The 20,928-nt window shown below is 46.0% G+C and overlaps 1 protein-coding gene across 10 annotated transcripts in view; it reads left to right on the top strand.

Annotated features, from left to right (window-relative positions):
* Positions 1 to 20,928, top strand: part of CELF6 (CUGBP Elav-like family member 6) — a 190,518-nt gene that overhangs the window by 79,198 nt on the left and 90,392 nt on the right. For 2 of the 10 annotated variants that reach the window (XM_033167012.1, XM_033167011.1), the window contains exon 1: positions 6,237 to 6,440. The exons of the other annotated variants lie outside the window; for them this stretch is intronic. In XM_033167012.1, the coding sequence (XP_033022903.1) occupies positions 6,291 to 6,440 (150 nt within the window). In that variant the 5' untranslated portion in view covers positions 6,237 to 6,290. Of the gene's footprint in view, positions 1 to 6,236; positions 6,441 to 20,928 lie in introns of those variants that run through there. 10 annotated transcript variants of the gene reach the window in all.

Here is a 20,928-nt window from a genome sequence, read left to right as displayed (position 1 = left end):
CCTGGACTGAAGCCATTGCATCCTCCTGGAAAGGAAGAAATATAAAAGGTCTTCCCATTCAATTTGAGCCTTCCTTGAGCAATGAGGTCTTCTTGAGCTCTGGTGTGTCCTAGGTTGGTCTTTGGTACAGATGCCTGGCTTGCTCCTTTGTTTGTCCTTAAGTCTTCATTTCACTCCCCTTAAGTTTTTGACCATTGCTTCTTGACCTGGTTTCCTTGTGCTTCTGACTTACTTCTTGGTCCTCACTACTAGCTGGCCCCACAGATCCTAGCCATCAGCTTTTGACTCTCCCGAGGCTGCTTCTTCACAGCCCAGACCCAACACCTGTATTCTCCCCAAAGAACAGAGCCCTTGCTCCCCATGGCAGATCTACACATCAGTGTTTGAATTCGATCTACCTTCACTAGCCACCACGTTGCAAAGCAAATACCTCATTGACACCGTTGTATTCAGACTCAGAATCTACCTGCAAACACAGGCAAGAGTTATATCCCTGATAGCCATAAATTTCATGTGAAGATTGGTGGAGGGAGTTATTGCTCGGAAACGGTGCTGCTGACTCCACACCAAACCTTTACAACGTTCTGCACTATGATACATCAGTGCCTGTTGGCAATGGCTGTATGGAGCATGGATTTCAATGAATGGATGGCGCTGCCTTTACATCGATGTCATAAAGGCAGAGAGCATTGGCAGAAATTAAATCTGGACACCTTTCCCAGAGATTTGCATGAGTAGGAACCAGAGTTAACTTCAGGCAGCTTGATCAACCAAAACCACTAAAGTAATTGGTGTGTGTGTGTGTGTGTGTGTGTGTGGCACGTAATGTGTGTGGAATTGTATAACTTGGCACCTGTTTTTTTGTTTATTCATTTTTAAAGTAATAGAGGCACGGAGCCGAAGGATGCTTGGCTGTGGAGGAGGGAAGTTAGAAAGGAACAGAATTTCCTGCCTAGGCATCACCCAGTAGGGGAGGGATGGGGAAACTTGTTCAGCCCAAGGCTGCATCCCTTTCTGGGCAGCTGCCTGGGGACCATATGCTAGTGGTGGGTGAGTCCAGAGGCAAAAGTGGGTGGGGCAATGACAGTCAACCTTACCTTTGCACAGTAGGCTAGTTTCTCTCTAGACACACACACACACTGCTTTCTATTCCTCATCCAGGCAGAGGCGCCAGCTTGTGAGGGCGATGGAAACGATGGCCTCACCGAACCAAGTGGCTGAGGGAGAAGTAGGGTGGCTAGAGACCTGGAGACCTCTCCCAAGACCCGGAGAGTCCTTCAGGGCCACATGAGGTTTTGCCCCCGTGCATTAGGGACAGCTCCACATTGGGTGGGGGAGAACTGGCCAAAGTGATCTCAGATAGTGTCAGGGACTGGGCAGGGGAGGAATGGTGGAGACCGCCTTCCCAGCTTGACCCTTCCAGGGAGGAGGAAAAGGAAGACAGCTTAGATTGACAAGAGGGGTTTGAGGGAGGTCACAGCTCAGAGGCAGATGAGGAGAAAAGTTGGGAAATCATGGGAGAGGAGCAGGAAGCAGAGGGGTGGCAGCTGACAGACACGGTGTCTTTAGAAAGCATTCCAGACCCTCCCTATCCCAGAACCCAGCAAGCCTTGAAAGTAGGAGAGTAAAGAGCTCAAAGACAAAGGGCACATAGCTGCACCCGTAGAAGTGATGAATGAGAATGATGAATGAGGAAGTGGGAGAGACAGGGTGGGGTGGGGATTCACTTGGGACACTGCCATTATCAAGAGGCTGGGTTCTATAGCCTCTCTCTCTAAATACTAAATAAGAAGGGATGGTTAGAAACCTTCCCTTGTCTTTATATTTTCCTGGGCAACAGCCGGGAGCCACTAACAGCATCCTGACACATTTGGTCCTTAAGGGTCTCATGAGGTTCGTTCCCCCCCCCCCATGCATTAGGGACAGCTCCACATTAGGTGGGGTAGAACTGGGCAAAGTGATCTCAGATAGGCCCCAATCCTCTCTCAGTGGTCACTTTTGGGCACAGCAGGTGACAACTGTGCTGGTCCCAAGGGTAATCCAAGAAGCGAGGTCTAGGTCCGGTCCGGGGTCCAAAGAGTCAGCGAGGAGTCAGTCCGGCAAAGCCAATGGGCAGGAAACAAGGCAAGGTCAGGAACAGGCTCACAGGCAGAATCTGGCAAACAGCAATGTTGCTCCCGCAACCTGGGGCGGGGTCCGACAGCCCTTTATCTCTGACGAGGTAATGGCCAGTCCCGATCCCCTGATGACTCACCACCCTGTCTTGCCCAAAGGCAAGCACTCCTCCTGCGAGTACTCAGGTCTCTCCTCCTATCAGACCTGAGTCTCTGCAGAATGGGAGACGCTGGTGGGTTACTAGACCCAGGGGCCTCCTCATCCTCTCCTGACCCAGCCGGTAGTGGAGCAGCTGTCGGTGATGACCCAGCTGACGGCAAAGAGGTATTCTCCGCATCTGGAGCCAGGACAGGCTCAGGCCCCTGACTTGGTCCAGCTGGTGCTTGTTGCAGGGGAACCTGTGCAGACTGGGGCTCTTCAGGATCAGGCCCCAGACTTGGTTCAGATGATGTCTGAGGCAGAGGATCCGGTGCAGACTGAGACTCCTCTGGTTCTGAGTCCAAGCCCGAGTCCCAGGCCATCACAACAACATTCTCATCAGCACTGCAAGCAACTCTAGCAGGCTGAGTCTAGTTGAATAATATACTGCCTTGGCATTATTTTAATAAGAGGTAGTATATAGGTATTTTAAGTTCTTTGAAGTTAAAGATTTTCCAGGCTATTGATTACTTCAATAGGCAAGGATTTAGCTGTAAAAGTAAGAGAGCCAGGGAACAGCGTAAGCATGAATTTATTATTATTACTTCAATTCATTATTATTACTTCACAGGCTGAAAGCTGCCAAAGTAAGATGGGAAAAAATATGCAAACAAAAAGATCAACCCTAAAAAACAAAACAAAAAAACCCATTATGGATCAAACAGCACCCACTCAAGCAAATCTAAGACCAAACATCAATTAAAACTACAGTAACACTTTACATTCCTCCAAAAGCTGGCATTCTGTTTACCTCTCAGTTTTCTTCCATCATGGGACTCTATTGTGTGCTTATGAGTTCTCAGGTCATCTTCCATCCAAGCACCAATGAGATCCAGATGTTGGCACCTGCAATGCCAATAATAGTCAACATATATAGAAGTGCATGAGGAACTCAAATGGGGTGGAGGATTTCTGCCAGAGACAGACGTGGTTGGACTCTCTACCAGCTCATAGCGGAGAACTGTTAAAAATCTTGTTTATATTTAAATCAAGCCACATACAGGCTTTTATTTCCTGTGGGAGAAGTGGCCTCTAGAGGCAAGAAAATGTATGGCTATTACAGGTATAGAAAGAGAGAATTCTGGAGTCCAAAATGTGCCACAGAGACTCAGTCTGCATGTCAAACCACAGTTTCCAACTCTGGCACAGAGAGCAAGCATACACCATGGTTTGTCCATCTTGACATAATGATAAATTATGATTTACTGTAATCTAGGCAGTAATGAAGTTAATTACTTTGTGCAAGGGACGAAAGGAGCAAGAAAGTGATCCCATGCATTGCTCATGTAATAGCAAATAGTGATTTGTCATTTTGTGTGAACCAACCCAGAGTCTCAGCTAAAGTCTGTATATGCAGTGAAAGCCTATGCGTATTTGCCTTGTGTTCTGTTGTGCTTACTCTGAAGTAGGGCTGAACCAAAATTTCTCAGTTTTTGGTCATGCTGACAGGGGTGAGTTCAACATCTGGAGGACCATAGAGTCACCATCCTATAAATTAAGTGGAAGTGGGATTAGAAGAGTGCTGTTGGATCAGACTAAATGCTGATTTAGGCCAGTATCTCATTTCCCATAGTGGCCAGATGCTTCTTGAAAGTCTACAAAGAGGGCATGTAAATAGCAACCAACATTTGTTGTTGTTGCTGCTGCTGCTGCTGTTTAGTTGTTTAGTCATGTCCGACTCTTCGTGACCCCATGGACCAGAGCACGCCAAGCACTCCTGTCTTCCACTGCCTCCCGCAGTTTGGTCAGACTCATCTTGGTAGCTTCAAGAACACTGTCCAACCATCTCATCCTCTGTCGTCCCCTTCTCCCAACATCAGGGTCTTTTCCAGGGAGTCTTCTCTTCTCATGAGGTGGCCAAAGTATTGGAGCCTCGGCTTCAGGATCTGTCCTTCCAATGAGCACTCAGGGCTGATTTCTTTAAGAATGGATAGGTTATATCTTTTTGCAGTCCATGGGACTCTCAGGAGTCTCCTCCAGCACCATAATTCAAAAGCATCAATTCTTCAGCGATCAGCCTTCTTGATGGTCCAGCTCTCACTTCCATACATCGCTACTGGGAAAACCATAGCTTTAACTATATGGACCCTTGTCGGCAAGGTGATGTCTCTACTTTTTAAGGTGCCTTTTAAGAACCATCCCTTGCAACTTCATATTTAAGGGTTCACTCCCTCTGAACATGGAGGCTGTTTAGCTTTCATCGATAATAGCTACCAATAAGTAATCTGATGTGGGTTTATCGAACCCATTTTTTACCAAGAAGCCTGTCTTCCATATCCCAGAAGTGTGAGTTAGTGATGAGAAGTAATTAACTGCACATGCTCAGTGGCCTTTTTTATTCCCACTTATAGGCACTGAACACACCTCCCCAAGCTGAGTTATAGGGAACACTGGCTCAAAATTGGAAAAACCTAAGTAGAGCATTGTCGGTACATTAAGGGTTTTTTCTTAAAGGGGGGGGGGAATTCAGACCATGAGAAGGAACTTCCATCAAAGGTAAAACTTGAAATTGAGAAGTAATGAGATTCACGTGAGGGATGCTAAGTCAATTCCTTCCTCTTTCTTTCTTTCTTTCTTTCTTTCTTTCTTTCTTGCAGGAAACATATCTTTTGTTGTTTATATGCTATGAATCTTCGGGGGAGTGTCATTTGATTTGATGCTCCTGTTGCCAATAATAATTAATATACAGTAGTCTGGAACAGCAGTCACTCTCCTTCTACGGATGGGTCATGGACTGCATATTTTGCTGGTATTCCAAGGTCTTCATTGGCTGCTTTCAATCTACAAAGCTCTTGCATATGCACTAGGACCCCTCCTGCCCTTTCATTGGACTGTGGTTTCTAAGACTTTGGACTGTGGTTTCTAAGATCAGCTGAGGATGCTCCCTTCTGAAGACACTTTGGGTAGTGTACATCTTGCATGTCTGCGAGCTCACAATGTAACGGCAGAATTTTGCTTCTGGTATGAGATTCTGAGAGGAAAAACCCTCCCCCCTAATAAAACCGAAGCAGCTAGTCCTCATGTTTCTTGAAGAAAACATTTAAAACATTATACCATTACCTTTTTAAATAGGTTATTACCTGCTGCCAAACATACTGCCATTTAGTGAAGCATTAAAAAAAATGTTTCTGTTATGACATATTGCCAGGCGGTGGGACAAAGATTCTTCCCCTCTCTGAAAATTCAAGTAGCTAGTCCTCATGGAAAAAATAATAATTTTGATTGTTATGTGCTGCCAAATATAGCTCTGTTTAGTAAACCATGGATGGAGTTTTGCATGTTTTGTCTGACTCCTCATCGCACAACCAGGTTTTTTCTTCTCCATCCTTCTTTCACCACCCTTGCAGCCTAGCCTCAGTCTCCATGCCCTCGCTCCCCATCTGCCAATGCAGAGTTCCCTTTAAAAACCCCAAATTCTTTATTCTACTTCTGTATATTATTCTTCTCTCGAGACAGAAAGCATGCATGAATGCTTAATATGGGCATGGTTTATTTTGCCTGCGGAACCTAGATTTCCTCGGTGCCAAATTTTGGGGGGGCATGGTTGGGAAAAGGGGGGCTGGCAAGTCCGTGGAAGCTTACTCAAGGCCACAACGAGCCCTTTTTACCTCTGGCTGAGATCTCTCTCCCTCCTCTTATGCCACACAACTCAGGGATGGGGATGTTGGCGACTGGCGAGGGGTCTGCAAAGAGGTGGCAATCGGGGGTGGGGGTGGTTTGAGACAGAGAGAGAGAGAGAGAGAGAAGAGGGAGAAAGAAAGAAAGAGACTGAAACATTTCATTCCATCCACCAAGCCAGCTGCACTTTCTTTCCTTGGCAAGGCTGGGAGCTGTTTCCCCCACGCCCACCCCTCCCCCAGCCCTGCCAGTGGCTGACACTGTGATGTATTCAGCAGCACAGCCAGCTCTCTATGTGTGTGTGTGTGTGAGAGAGAGAGAGAGAGAGAGAGAGTGCCTGCTTGTGTGTGTGTGTGCCTATGTGTCTCTGCTTCCTTGCCGACTCCGAAAAGCGGCAGTGGCAGCCGAAGGAGCTTGGGACCATGCAGCTGCCCCAGCTCATGGTCCCCCCTGCCAGCCGGGTGCCCCTCATTTGGATGCCAGCCGGCTCCAAGTTCCTCTGCATCGAGGTAGGCTGAGTCTTCCCTTTCCTCCCCCTTTTTATTTTACCCCTCCCTTTGTCTGGATTTCCTCTCTCTCCCTCTCTCTCTCTGGCCTTTGTCTGGAATCAAGCTGAGCCGGCGGACCCAACCTCTTCCCCCCCCCCAGGCGGGGGGCTGTCTGCCACTCAAGCCCCCTTGCCCTGTTCCCTGGCATTGGACCTGCCAGATGGCACAGCCCCTCCCTAGAGGACCGTATCCATTTTGGGAGCAGTGGAGGGTTGAACTGGAGAGGCTGACAGCGAATGTGGCTGGGGTCTCTGGGGTCTGTTACTGAAAAGACCAAGGGGGTGGGAGGGAGGGGCTGTCGCCAACACATTCAGGAGCACTGGTTGGCTTTTATTGGGGGGGGGGGGTGAGAGTTGTCTTTGACAGGTATTTGGGCGGAGTTGGGTTTCAGGAGGGGGCAGGGTGGGAAGGGGGGGAGATGCTAGCCTGCACATCTTGGGGTGTCCCAATCAGCAAGGGGGGTTTTCCCAGCAGGACTAAAGAGCATGCCACCCTGTGTCTGTCTGCATCCAGCATGTCAAGGGACAGTGTTTGTCTGATGCGTGCGTGCAAGAGATGCTTGATTTGCCACCGGGTGTTTTCTTTTTCCTGGTACGGATGTGAAATTGCGGGGAGCTGACAGTTCAAGGTGTTTTGGGTGGGTGGGGGCAAGCGAGTGAGCATGCCTGCAGCTGAGGCCGGGCAGCAGCTAACCGAGGAGGACAAGGCCTGGGCGTGTGGGTGTGGTTGGTGCAACTTAGATTAGGAGTCAAAATGGAGGACAGAGACCCGAGACTATTGGAAAGAGCTGGACAAGAGCATTGGAACATAGAAAGCTGCCTGAGGCGGTTGGTCCATCTAGCTCTGTATTGTGTACACTGGCTGGCAGCAGCTCTCCGGGGTTTCAGACAGGGTGTCGCTCCCTGCCCTACCTGGAGATGTTAGGGATTGAACCCGGGGCAGATGCTCTACCACTGAGCGACAGCCCCTCCCCTTAAATCTAGCTACAGAGAGAGGGAAGGTGTGCAAGATGGGAAAGAAAGGAGTGAGGGCGTGTTTGAGGATGGAGGGAGAATGATGGGCAGGAAATGAACTGGCCAGCACAGGAAGTCCCTCCTACTCGCCTGACCTCTGGCAGGGGGGTGGGCAGGGAACTGAGTCGTACAGGGGAGTCCGTGTGCAAACCTGTGAGGTGTGGGGCGGATGACAGTGAGGCCGAGCAGAGGCATGAATTTTTTCTGGTGCTGCAAATACCGTATTTTTCTGTGTATAAGACACCCCCATGTATTTTGGGGGACTCAAAATTAAGAAAACACTCCTCAGCAATCCCATGTATAAGATGAGCCCCAATTTTAAACCTAGTCTTATACACAGAAAAATACAGTAACTTTCCATTCTGCCTTTTTGCTCCAAGTTTCCTGTCATCTTCACATGTTGGTTCCACACCACATGGGATGAGGGGGTGAGGAGAAATATGGACTGTTGTCTTTCATTTTTAGTATTCTGATAGATAGATAGATAGATAGATAGACAGATTGATTTTTATTTTTATTTTTATTTTTAAAGAAACCAAACAGGTGCCGGCGTGTCACGCCACACAATGCCATCATGCGCATGTGGGCGCCATGTTTCATTTGAATGTAAAAACACTGGTGTTGCTTTGCATGTTGACTCTGGTCCCCTGACTTAGCACACTCGCGGGAGTCACTGGAACAAGGAGTGTAAAAATGCCATTTGTACTGACGCTCTCTCTGCTGTTGCTACATCAACCTGAAGAATGATTCTGCTCATTTGTCCAAATATTGCCCAGAAGAGCCAAATTACTCTGTGTAATTGTTGCTAATGGGCGCTGACGTAAGAACGGCCTTCTGGATCAGGCCAATGGCCCGTCTAGTCCAGCATCCACTTCTCCACAGTGAGCATTATAGGAAGATAGGAAGCGGACTTACTCAGGAGTCAGACTGCTGGTCCACTGAGATGAGTGTTGTCTGCACTGACTAGGTGTGGCTTTCCATGGTTCTGCACAGGTGCCTTTCCCAGGTCTACATAGAAATGCCAGAGATTGAACCTGGGTCCTCCTGCTAGAACGGCAGATGCTCTACCATAGAGCTGCCTTCCTCCTTCCACACCATACATTTAATTTTTTTCCAAAATAATATTTATTGCATTTTCCAAAAACAACAACAAATTAAACAAAACAACAACAACAAACTAAAAAAAAGAAAAACCAAATACAAAACAGTTAAAAGAAAAAACATCCAAAAATGAAAGCAAAAAACAATATATCATTATGCTAAAAAGTTTCCATTTTCTTATCATCTTTTAGTGACTTCCTCCTGTTTCCCCTAATTTACGTCCCTCAAAAATATTTCACGTAACTTCCAAGTTTAACCCTTATCACATATTTTATAAATACCATTCAATCTTTAAAATTAAAACATTTTAAATCTAAAATCATTTATATCTAAAAAAAATTTCAATCAATTTCTAAAATCTATAACTTCCTAAAATTTTCATTATTTACTTCAAATTGTACATATAACAGCCTATACTTACCTGGCAGGGGAGATACCATGAGCACACCATACATTTAAAGCCCATTGCTTCTCCCAAAGAATCCCGATATCTGTAGGTTACCCCTCACAGAGCTACAACTCCTAAGCACCCTTAGCAAACTACAGTTCCCAGGACTGGTGTGTGTGTGTGTGTGTGTTTTGCTTCAAATGCAAGGCATGGGTGTGACCAGAGTCTGCTTCACATCCCCCTCCCCAAATAGCTTCTTCCACTTTTCTTCACACAAAATTTCGGCTTTCTCTCTCTTGGACATCAGGTGTGTGTGTCACACCATCTATTAACGCAACAGCTCACCCCACCACAACCTCCTGACTCCCATCACTGCCCACAGCCCATTTGTTCTGGGAGGCAAGAGTCAAATTTCATAGTAAAGGCATTCTTCCAGAGCACATCGGTCCAAAGAAAGAAGGGTCCTTAGGGTGAGTGTAGGATTTGGGGCAGAGGAGGAGTCTTGAAAAGGTATCCATAAAAATCTAGGTTAGATGGATTTCAAAAGAATAAGAGGATGAAAATTCTCCCCTCAGCTTCTTTGTGGGTATGTTCCTCTATTTTTTACTTTTGGGGGGCTAAATGGAATATGCAAATTCATACTGTGCCCATCTGTCCTAATCTCTTGGCCATGGCAGCTAAAATAGCTAAAATGTTATGTATTTTTGGCTTTTGCACTGTAAATATATGCCCTTGATTCTCAGGCAAAGGGTGGTATATAACTTTAACAAACAAAATAACTAAACCTCCAGAACCAGAGGCAGTGTAGCTTGGAGCTGCAGGTACCAGGTGTAAACAACAGGGGAATGCCATAGGTGAGCTTCTTGGAGGCCTGGGGTTGGCTGAAATTGTGCTGAACAGAATGCTAGACTTGGAATGCTTCTGGCCCCGTCTAGCTGGACTTGTCTTGCGTTCTTAACTTGCTACTCACCCTGGAAGGGAGAGAGTCATGGCTTGGGAAGCAAATTGATTGGCTCAGCTAGTATTTTCCCCTTGGCTCCATTATCTTCCACTGTCACAGCCCAAGGGATGATTCTGGCAGGGGCTCCTTTCTTCCTCTTCCTCTTTCTCTTAGACTCAGGGCTCCCAGGCAAAGCAGCATGAACGCGAGTCCTTGGTGAGCCAAAAGACAGCGGAAGGGAGGGTGGAGAGGAGAAATCACTCTCCAAACTAAAACAGTGCCTTTTAGGGTAGCCACCTGAGCACCAAACCACCCCCACCCCCAGTCCTAAGGACACAGATTTGCATAAAAACCACACCTGAAAACTTATATGTATAGGTAGCAGTCTGGAAAACATTTGCTATAATTTAAATAGAAATGCAGTCCATCTCACACTATTGTGAAAGACTTTGACCAGGTGGCCTGTTTCTGCCTGCTCACTCTCCAGGAGCTACTGATGAGTAGCATCAGGGCCCCTGCTCTCCTTTCTTATAGGAACATAGGAAACTGACTATTACTGAGTCAGACCATTGGTCCATCTAGCTCAGTATTGTCCACCCTGACTGGCAGTGGCTCTCCAGGGTCCCAGGCAGTGGTTCTGCAGAGTTTCCGACCTGAAGATACCAGGAATTGAACCTGAGGCCTTCTGCCTGCAAAGCGGATGTTGCACCACTGAGCTGTGGCCCATCCCAAAAAGACCATATGGTTGGATGGACACCCGTCATGGATGCTTTAGCTGAGATTCCTGCATTGCACGGGGTTGGACTAGATGACTGTTGGGCTCCCTTCCAACTCTACAATTCTATGACTGTTTAGCTAGAGGACTCCTTCAGTTAAAGGACTGTAAAACAGGACCCATGGCCACCCTAATCTCTCTCTGTGTGTGTCTGTCTCCTCCCCCAGAGTCCAGAATGGAAGTTAGCAACAGAAGCATGTTAAAGTAGGGAGGACTGAAGACCAGAGCGGAAGAGGGAAACGTCACCTTAGGCTACCTGCTCCCTTCCCCAGCCATCATTGGATTTTGTGAATCCAGACCATCCTTCTCCAGTCTAGTGCCACCCCAATGTCTGGAACTAAAACTCCTCTCAGTCCCAGCTGCTTTGGGCTGATAGGAGTTGTAGTTTGAATGAATTTGGAGGGCACCAGGTTGGCTAAGGCTGATACAGATTTCCAAAAGTGCAGGTAGGCAGGAGCTGGCCGAGGGCAGATTAGGGTTGAGGGGTGGTGCTCCATTCACCATAATGGCCCAGCGACACCTGCATATTCTGTCCAGGCAAGCAAGAGGCATCCTCAGATTTCCAGGGGAACAGCCTGGGTGGGGGGAGCAGGGTAGCCTAGGGAGACTTATGAGGGCTAGATGGAGAGGCATGGAGGGCCACATACAGATCCTAGGTCTGAGGCTCCCCATTACGGCCTTCATCTTCTGTGTCAGACCCCAGATCTCCTTCATCTCCCTACTTCGATCTAAACATTAAAAAAAAACCACATCACTTATACAGCAGCTGCCAAACTTAGAGCAATGAGACCCGCCATGGAAGTATGCTAGATGCTAGATAAGGCTTGCTTTAATTTTCATATGCACAAACTGAAGGAGCCGACTGAGAGTGAGGCAGAGGCCCCAATCCACGGTTAGCACACAGGGTCCTGGAATTTCTGTTGGCCCCTCATGCGACCCTCCAGATGATGGTGGACTCCCAACTCCCATCAGCTACAGTCAATGATCGGGGTTGATGGGAGCTGTGGGCAGAAAAATCTGAAGGGCCACAGGTTTGCCACCCTTGCTCTATGGTGAAAAGTAAGACTGGCTGGAGCTAATAATAATAATAATAATAATAATAATAAAATTTTATTTATTCCCCACCCTTCCCGGTTTAAAAACCGGGCTCAGGGCGGCTAACAGCAAATATAAAACATTGATTAAAATGCAACTTAAAAACAGCATAAAATACAACATAAAATGCAGCATCAATATCAATAAAATAAAAATTTCAGCTGATGGGAGTTGTAGTCCAAACCATCTGGAGGGTGACAGTTTAACTGGTTTGAGTGTTGAGTAGCAATGGGCGAATCTGTCAATTTCGATTTCTCTCAGTTTCTTATTTTTATGAGCTTAGGTTCAGTTCTTCACAATTTGTTTCCATCTGACTCAAAAAAGTCATGAAAATTCACCATGCTTTGTGCACCAATTACTCCAAATATACATGTTTTTGTGAAGCAATTTTTCCTAATGTACAGTGGTACCTCGGGTTACGTACTTAATTTGTTCCGGAGGTCCGTTCTTAACCTGAAACTGTTCTCAACCTGAAGCACGACTTTAGCTAATGGGACCTCCCACTGCCGCTGCACCGCCAGAGCACGATTTCTGTTCTTATCCTGAAGCAAAATTCTTAACCTGAAGCGTTATTTCTGGGTTAGCGGAGTCTGTAACCTGAAGCGTATGTAACCTGACTGACACAGTTACCTGAGGTACCAGTGTAATGCATTTTTGTATGTCGTTCTCACTAATTTATGCCTTTTTATGCACCCCTGTGTACATACTTTTATGTACATTATTTGGCAAAAGAGCTGCGTTACAAAATTCGGAAAAGAGCCGGTTTCAAAGGTTGCTGTGTTGCTTTGGATAGTGCCCATTAGATGGGCTCACAACCTGAATTGCATTTCTCTCCAATCTATATTGTTGAAATGTGTATGTGACAGACACGGTGCGTTCATGAGTGGATCGGCAGGAAAGTGTTCACACAGAAAAGTGCATCAGAAAAGGGAGAGGAGGATTCAAGGACTTTGTACTCCTTTGCCTTTTTTGAATGTGACTGTTGGTTGGGCTCCTACAGATGCCATGGCTTTTTTTGACTGTATACCCCAGGGGCTGGCTGTGTCTTGCCATATTAACTTGAGAGGTGAGCAGGAAGGGGGAGGCAGGAGATAGTAAAAATAACTATTCCTTCATGCCAGAGGAGGTGAGAAGCAACAGCGTTTGGCTCTGCTTTTGCCTCTCACTTCATTCTTTCCAGGAGTGAAACTCCCAAGGGAAAAACAGAAGTGGCCTATGGGTTGATATTCCAGCTGGCATCCCACCCCCATGGAGGAGTAATTTATATAGGCCTTGTGTACCTGTATGGTCCATCTTGTCCATTAATAGAGGGGAAAGAGGAAGGAACATATTTGATGATAGAACAGCATGTTCCGTGCCCTTTTGGGTTGTGATGAGCACCCTCTGGCCTGGCATTGTGACACCAGGTGTGGAGTAGGCAAAGAAGTGGCTAGGCCAACAAGGGATTTGCATTCACCCACCAAACTCTGTGCAATGCCCCACCCCCACCCCTGTGTCCTGCTCTTTGCAAGCCTGGCAGTCAGCTGATCATTGGGGAGCCATATGCAGCTTTTTGAAGCCCCAGCAACCAACTGATTGTCAGGGTACCACAGCACAGTTCTATGCAAGGACTGACAATCAGGTGAAGGCACTTCAAAGTGCCATGCGTAGTTTCGTTTATCTGAAAGGCTTTGGGCACTGTTTCGAAGGGCTGTGCGTCGGTGACCTAACTGACTGCAGTTGGTTACAAGTCTGTGCCCATTACAGACTTGTTGCCAATTACTACCTTTTCAATGTATCATGTTGCACACTCACAATCAGGATAATTTAACTTTTTATGATTCTTTTTAAAAATTAAGATGTGCATATACACCACTTTTCAGGTGAAAGCGGAAGAAGGAATTTGCACATACTGTATATGTTCGAAAAATAAGCATCAATTAAAACTATATACAGGTAACAAGTCCTTTTGAAATCCAGCTCTCTCCTCCCTTCAGGGCAAGATGATCCTTAGGTAGCCCTATGGTGAAAGTTGATGGAGGGCAAGGCCACCTCATCTGGATAACCAGCTACTAGATGGTGGACCATCAACAGACTGAAGAGGTGACAGATGGGTCCCCATTTCATAGGACCACACCTCCAATGGCTATAAGAAAACAGACAGAAATGACACACACAAATGGTATATATGGCACTGCTAGGAATGTTGACTGTTACACATATAGGTGTGATGGTTAACATGAGAAAGGGACAGAAAAAGGAGGGGAGGGGAGGTTGGTTTTTCCTGCTTTGGCTGTAATATGTGAAGGATGTGTGGATCCTCCAATAGCAAGACCCATGAACAAGAGTGAGATCTACAGATCCCACTTCAGGAAGGAAGAGTTATGAGTCTCTTGCATGCCTTTTCCCACACCAACACAAAGGATGGACCAGCTTAGCTTGTGAATATTGAAGTGGGGGAGGCAGTTTTTGAAAATTAATGTTATGTAGGAAAGTGTGACTGATCTAAAGGGAAGTTTAGCCAGCATGTGTTGAAAGCAGTGCCATCAGAGTGGGATTTGGGGGCAAAAGTACAGAGCCTTGCTCCTCAGAATGAGGAAGGGCCAATGCACCTGCATTTGTGGCAGAGCATCTAAGTTGTATGCGGCCAGCAAGATCCCCACCACCCCATTCCATGCAGAGAAGCTGACCAGACTGGTAGTTGAATCTTACATCAACATTGGTAGTCAGTGTCCTGTACTGCACCTGAGGGAAGCAGGCTACCTCAAGGAGAACAGGGGAGATCACATGGTACACGTGCAACTCTGTCCTGCAACATCTTGCCACCACTTCCCATCCCACAGCACCTGTCACTGAGAAGGCTGCCTCCCTCTGCCTAATAGTAGGGCCAGCCCTGCCAATCAATACCAAGTCTGAGAAATTTCATTCCAGGTGTCTCATTATGGTCACCATGAACATAGCATGCTCCAGAAGTTGGACCCCATCACCCCAGGCTACCAGGGATGATTGGAGTTTGAGTTCAACATCTTGAAGACACCATGTTGGCTACCCTATAATGGGCATCTTTCTCCTCCACTTTGAAAATGGGTGCAGGGTCAAGGTGATCTGTGAACCTGAAATCCAGATTGTCGTCTTGAATGTCCACTCTAACTTCCATTGGGGTGCCTTAGTTCTCAAGGGAGCTATTGTACGGTTGTGTTGCATATTTCTGCTTGAAAATGTAGGGGTCATGCTGGGGTTCACACATGTTAATGTGAATTGTGAGATGCAATCCTCAACTTGCACAGCAATCTTTGCTCCAAAGCCTCTGTCATCAAAGGAGATGCAATTGTGTTGTGCATAATTCCTTTGCAGAACCTTTTGGAAAACAGCAGCTGGAAGCTGAGTTGAGTTGAGATGTGGTCCATGCATGCAGAATATTTTCTCAACATGCATGCCTGATCTGATTTTCAGAGATCTTGCATTATATTGCATTGCATTTTCTCCCCTCCCCTGCTGAGTTGAGCTGCCCTTCGAATCTAAACCATAGAGTTCTGCCCCGAACAGGGACCCCAAATGTCATTGTGATATCTTACTCTTCTAGAAAATCACCATGTCACAGTCAAAAGGAATGCCGGATGAAGTCAGTTAGGAACATAGAAAGCTGCCTATACCATGTCAGAGCATTGCTCCCTCTAGTTCAGTATTGTCTCTACCAGTGCTTCTCAAACTTGGGTCTCCAGCTGTTGTTGGACTACAACTCACATCATCCCCAGCTAGCAGGACTAGTAATCAGGGGTGATGGGAGCTGTAGTCCAACAACAGCTGGGGACCCAAGTTTTAGAAATACTGGTCTACACTGACTGGCAGCAATTCTCCGAGGTTTCAGGCATGTCTTTCCAAATCTTACCTGGAGATGCTGGGGGTTGTACCTTGGACCTCCTGGCCACAGACCACATGCTATATCACTGTGCCCCTTCCCCTGAAAACTTAAACATAAGGCACTCACTTTGGTCAAGCAACTAATCCTCCAATGGAAAGGGGAACTTGAAGAACTCTGTGGCTCACAACAGACCTGGGCTATGGACGATAGCATTTAAAATGAACTCATTAGCATGTATCTGAAGAAGTGTGCATGCACACGAAAGCTCATACCAAGAACAAACTTAGTTGGTCTCTCAGGTGCTACTGGAAGGATTTTTTCATTTTTCATTTTGTTTTGTCATTAGCTCCTGTTTCTGTTGTACCCTTCAACTCTCTCTTCCCATTAATCTGTGGCAAAGGAATATAGAATCATAGAATCATAGAGTTGGAAGAGACCACAAGGGCCATCCAGTCCAACCCCCTGCCAAGCAGGAAACACGATCAAAGCATTCCTGAGAGGTGGCTGTCAAGCCTCTGCTTAAAGACCTCCAAAGAAGGAGACTCCACCACACTCCTTGGTAGCAAATTCCACTGCCGAACAGCTCTCGCTGTCAGGAAGTTCTTCCTAATGTTTAGGTGGAATCTTCTTTCTTGTAGTTTGAATCCATTGCCCCGTGTCCGCTTCTCTGGAGCAGCAGAAAACAACCTTTCTCCCTCCTCTATATGACATCCTTTTATATATTTGAACATGGCTATCATACCACACCTTAACCTTCTCTTCTCCAGGCTAAACATACCCAGCTCCCTAAGCCGTTCCTCATAAGGCATCATTTCCAGGCCTTTGACCATTTTGGTTGCCCTCTTCTGGACACGTTCCAGCTTGTCAGTATCCTTCTTGAACTGTGGTGCCCAGAACTGGACACAGTATTCCAGGTGAGGTCTGACCAGAGCAGAATATAGTGGTACTATTACCTCCCTTGATCTAGACACTATACTCCTATTGATGCAGCCCAGAATTGCATTGGCATAATCAATGCTGTTGGGTGTATCCCATCCTGCCTCCCCCTTTTTCTGCTACCAGCTGTGTTTTGGATTCCCACCCGATCACATCTCTGCTCTGTGGCCCCTGTGGTCCAACTTGGCTCTTGTGGCCTCTCCATCTCTCTCTCTCTCTCTCTCTCTCTCTTTCTTTCTTTCTTTCTTTCTTTCTTTCTTTCTTTCTCTCTCCTGCATTGCTTTTCCACCTAGTCCCAACTCCCCGCTAGCAGAGCCAGCTATTAATAGAGCAGTGGATTTATCGAAAGAGGCAAGCTGACTGCGGCACTCCCCTTGCAAGAGAGTGCCCTGAGCTAATGGCAGGCATCCATTGGGCAGCAGCTGGATGCGCATGGCCACTCAGAGGGCAGTGCAATGTGGCTGGCAAGTGTAAGAGAGCCCATGCATGGTGGTAGGCCAAAGGGCATCTGTTTCATCAGAACACAGGATAACCAGGAGCTGGAGAATGAGAAGGACAGCCAGTACCAGTATTTGGATGGACAGGGCCATAATATTCATGGGTAGCAGAAGAATGCAGAGTTAACACCAAGAACAAGACATTCATCAGGAACATCAAGTTACTAGATATTCATGAGTAGCCCATATCTTCACAGGTGTCAGACATTCACAGCAGGGAGATCTGTGTATAACTAACAGCAAGGTTTCTGCCTCCAAATTTTTAAATAGTAGCAACAATAAAGGGATTTTAGAAGGGAAGAGAGAGAAAATTGAGTAAAAGGGTCCCTCCAATTTCCTCAAATTTACATACAAATTGCAGAGGGAAAATGGGGGGTCACCTAATTTAAAAAAACAACACCTTCTCCTTTTTTCTGCTTTCACCCCTTTTTCTATATGTTTTCTATATGTTTTTTGTTCTACTCTTATTCTGAAGAAGTGTGCATGCACACGAAAGCTCATACCAAGAACAAACTTAGTTGGTCTCTAAGGTGCTACTGGAAGGAATTTTTTGTTGTTGTTGTTGTTGTTCAGAATTCCAGTTCTGCTTTTCCTCCACCTTGTTTGGGCAGTCACCTCCTCTCAGTGGCTGAGATCAAAATGGATGAGGACAAACTCAGTTGGTCTCTAAGGTGCTACTGGAAAGAATTTTCTATTCTGTTTCGACTATGGCAGACCAACACGGCTACCCACCTGTAATTTGTTCTACCCCGTTAATGCTGGGCTAGATCTCTTGGCCCAACCATGATATCAGATTGTCCTGGTCATCCCATGGCATCATGAGGGCCTGCCCCAAGATCCTCAGTTATTTGGGGCATCAGAGACCTGAGAACCCTCCTGCCCACTCCTGCTGCATGGAATGCTAAGCGGCATCAGACAAATAAGTGCCTTTTGGGGTTTCTTGGAGTCTAGAGTACAGCAGGGAGGAATTTCTCCTTGTTCCCTAGGACTGATGGCCATCAAAATGGAATTTATACTTGATTGGCCTTATACTTGATTGGCCTCTTCTTTCCTGCCTGTCAAAAAGGCCAAGGATAGGCTTTCTTATTCTCTTCCAAGGCTGGGCTCTGACATTTTGATACTACACAGTCCCAAATATATCCACCGCATTCTAACTCATGGCCAGTGAGATTCCTGGTTAGAGCCTCACATATGCTAATATAGATGTTGCTGGACCACAACTTCCACAATCCCTGAGAACACCATCCAACCATCTCGTCCTCTGTCGTCCCCTTCTCCTTGTGCCCTCCATCTTTCCCAACATCAGGGTCTTTCCCAGGGAGTCTTCTCTTCTCATGAGGTGGCCAAAATACTGGAGCCTCAACTTCAGGATCTGCCCTTCCAGTGAGCACTCAGGGCTGATTTCTTTAAGGATGGATAAGTTTGATGGGACTCTCCTCCAGCACCATAATTCAAAAGCATCAATTCTTTGGCGATCAGTCTTCTTTATTGCCCAGCTCTCACTTCCATACATCGCTACTGGGAAAACCATAGCTTTAACTATACGGACCTTTGTCGGCAAGGTGATGTCTCTGCTTTTTAAGATTCTGTTTAGGTTTGTCATTGCTTTCCTCCCAAGAAGCAGGCGTCTTTTAATTTCGTGACTGCTGTCACCATCTGCAGTGATCATGGAGCCCAAGAAAGTAGCTTGGCATCTCTGATTCTGGAAGTTCCATAGAGCTATCATGACCAGTAACGATGGATAGATGGATTCTTTGTGAATTTGTCTAATCACCCTTTAAAACCATATAAGAAAATGCCTAATCCTTCATCTCATGTCAGTGAAGGAACTATGTGTGTCTGAGAGAGAGAGGTGGGGGGAAATGGGCGAGGGGGGGGGGAGGAGATAACAGGAGTTGGAATACATAGAAGTAGCCAGCAAAGCTCTCTCCAGATATTGCCCAACTAAAACTCTCGTCTTTTTAAAAAAATAATATTTATTAAATTTTAACATAACAAAAAAATAACAACATAAAAACTACAATAACAACAAACATTAACACGAAACACAACAAAATAACAACTTATTACTTCTATAAACAATAATTCGATTTTTCCTCCCATCTTAGTAGGACTTCCTCCTATCTCCTCCTTCTGCGTCCCTTGTAAGTACCTTTTTCGTAACTTCCAAAACCTATATAATTCTAACCTATTTTCTAACAACAACTTATCCATTTATAACTCTTATCTCTTAACTTATATTATATCCTTATCTAATTAATTAAATCTATCTCTTATCCTATCATATCATCTTATATCAAAAACAACTAACTTCTAATCTACAGCCTATCTTATCCTCAAAATATATCTAAATTTCAATCTTACAATGCTCTTTTAAATACATTTTAAAATTTCCCCATTCTTTCTCCACCGCGTCGTCTCTCTGGTCACGGATTTTCCCGGTCATTTCTGCAAGCTCCATGTAGTCCATCATTTTCATCTGCCATTCTTCAATCGTTGGTAATTCTTCTGTCCTCCAGTTCTTAGCTATCAAAACTCTAGCTGCTGTTGTGGCATACAAAAACAAATTCCTATCACTTTTTGCAATGTCTTGACCTAGGATGCCCAGTAAAAAGGCCTCTCATCAGTCCCAAGTAGCATAAGCAATGGTTAGGGAAGATGGGAATTGTAGTACATCAACATATAGAGGGAGCCAGATTGGCTACTCATGGACTTGAGCAAAGGGGGGGGGGAGCTAAGTTGCCAGGAGAGGGAGCAGTAAAGTGGTACAGAAGACAAGCAGGAGTTCTTAAAGTTGCTCAGCTATGTGCCAATGTGACCACCAAGAGCACGGGGACCTCTTGCTAGCACCAGAGGAGGATTGCAAGCAGCGACACTGCACAGAAGAATACGTTGAGCGTTGTGGGTTGAGAGACACCCGTTCCTTATTCTGACAGAGGCAACCTAGTGGCCTAAGTTTCTGCCTCTGGTCTCGGGAAAGCCTCCTTTGAGTCGCCAGTGTTCCTGACAGATTGCTCTCCTCTTGAGGTTGTTTGCAGATGGCCAAAGCATTTGACCGTGGACCTGCTGAATATGATTATGTCCTCAGCGCAAGGAATTCAGAGCCCTTGAAGGGGGGAGATCGGGCAGCCAGCTAGTCGCTGAAATGTGGCTACAGGCCCCTGGAGGTTAAATGGCACCTTAAAAAAGAAACGTGTTGGTTTTTTTAAAGATGGAATTGCATGTAGCAGTATTTGCCAACAGCTTTGCTTTAAGGCTAGACGAGAAGATCACTATCAGGCCTCGGATTCTCTACACATCGGCACATTGAGCTCCTTAAATCAGGCAAAAATGACTAAGCCTCCCCAGATATAGCTACTCTAAAGCAAGGCATGGCAGTTATGTTCAGTCATCATCTTTAAATGGTATGTGTTGGATTTTGTCGGTTTCGTCCCCCTTGAGCTTCTCCGTGTGGACACAGCAGAACAGACTGTGTTATACGTCGCAGGTCAATCAGAACTTGCATGGGATTTGGTGGGACTGTAGGAAGGAACAACCAAAAATAAAAAAAGATGCAGCACTTCCTCAGAAGTTGAACAAGTGAGACCTGCGACAAAATCTTGCAGCCTAGAGTGCTCCTCTTCACTTTTCTAGCTAGCCATTCCCTAGTCACAGGTGGGTAGCCGTGTTGGTCTGCCATAGTCAAAACAAAATAAAAAATTCTTTCCAGTAGCACCTTAGAGACCATCTGAAGAAGTGTGCATGCACACGAAAGCTCATACCAAGAACAAACTTAGTTGGTCTCTAAGGTGCTACTGGAAAGAATTTTTTATTTTATTCCCTAGTCAGTATTTCATGGCAACTGAGCCTGCTCAGTCCTCATG

The sequence above is a fragment of the Lacerta agilis genome, chromosome 13 (genome assembly GCF_009819535.1).
Source record: "Lacerta agilis isolate rLacAgi1 chromosome 13, rLacAgi1.pri, whole genome shotgun sequence".
NCBI classification, from domain to species: domain Eukaryota; kingdom Metazoa; phylum Chordata; class Lepidosauria; order Squamata; family Lacertidae; genus Lacerta; species Lacerta agilis.
Note: the sequence above shows the minus strand (reverse complement) of the source record. Positions and strands in the feature narration are given on the sequence as shown.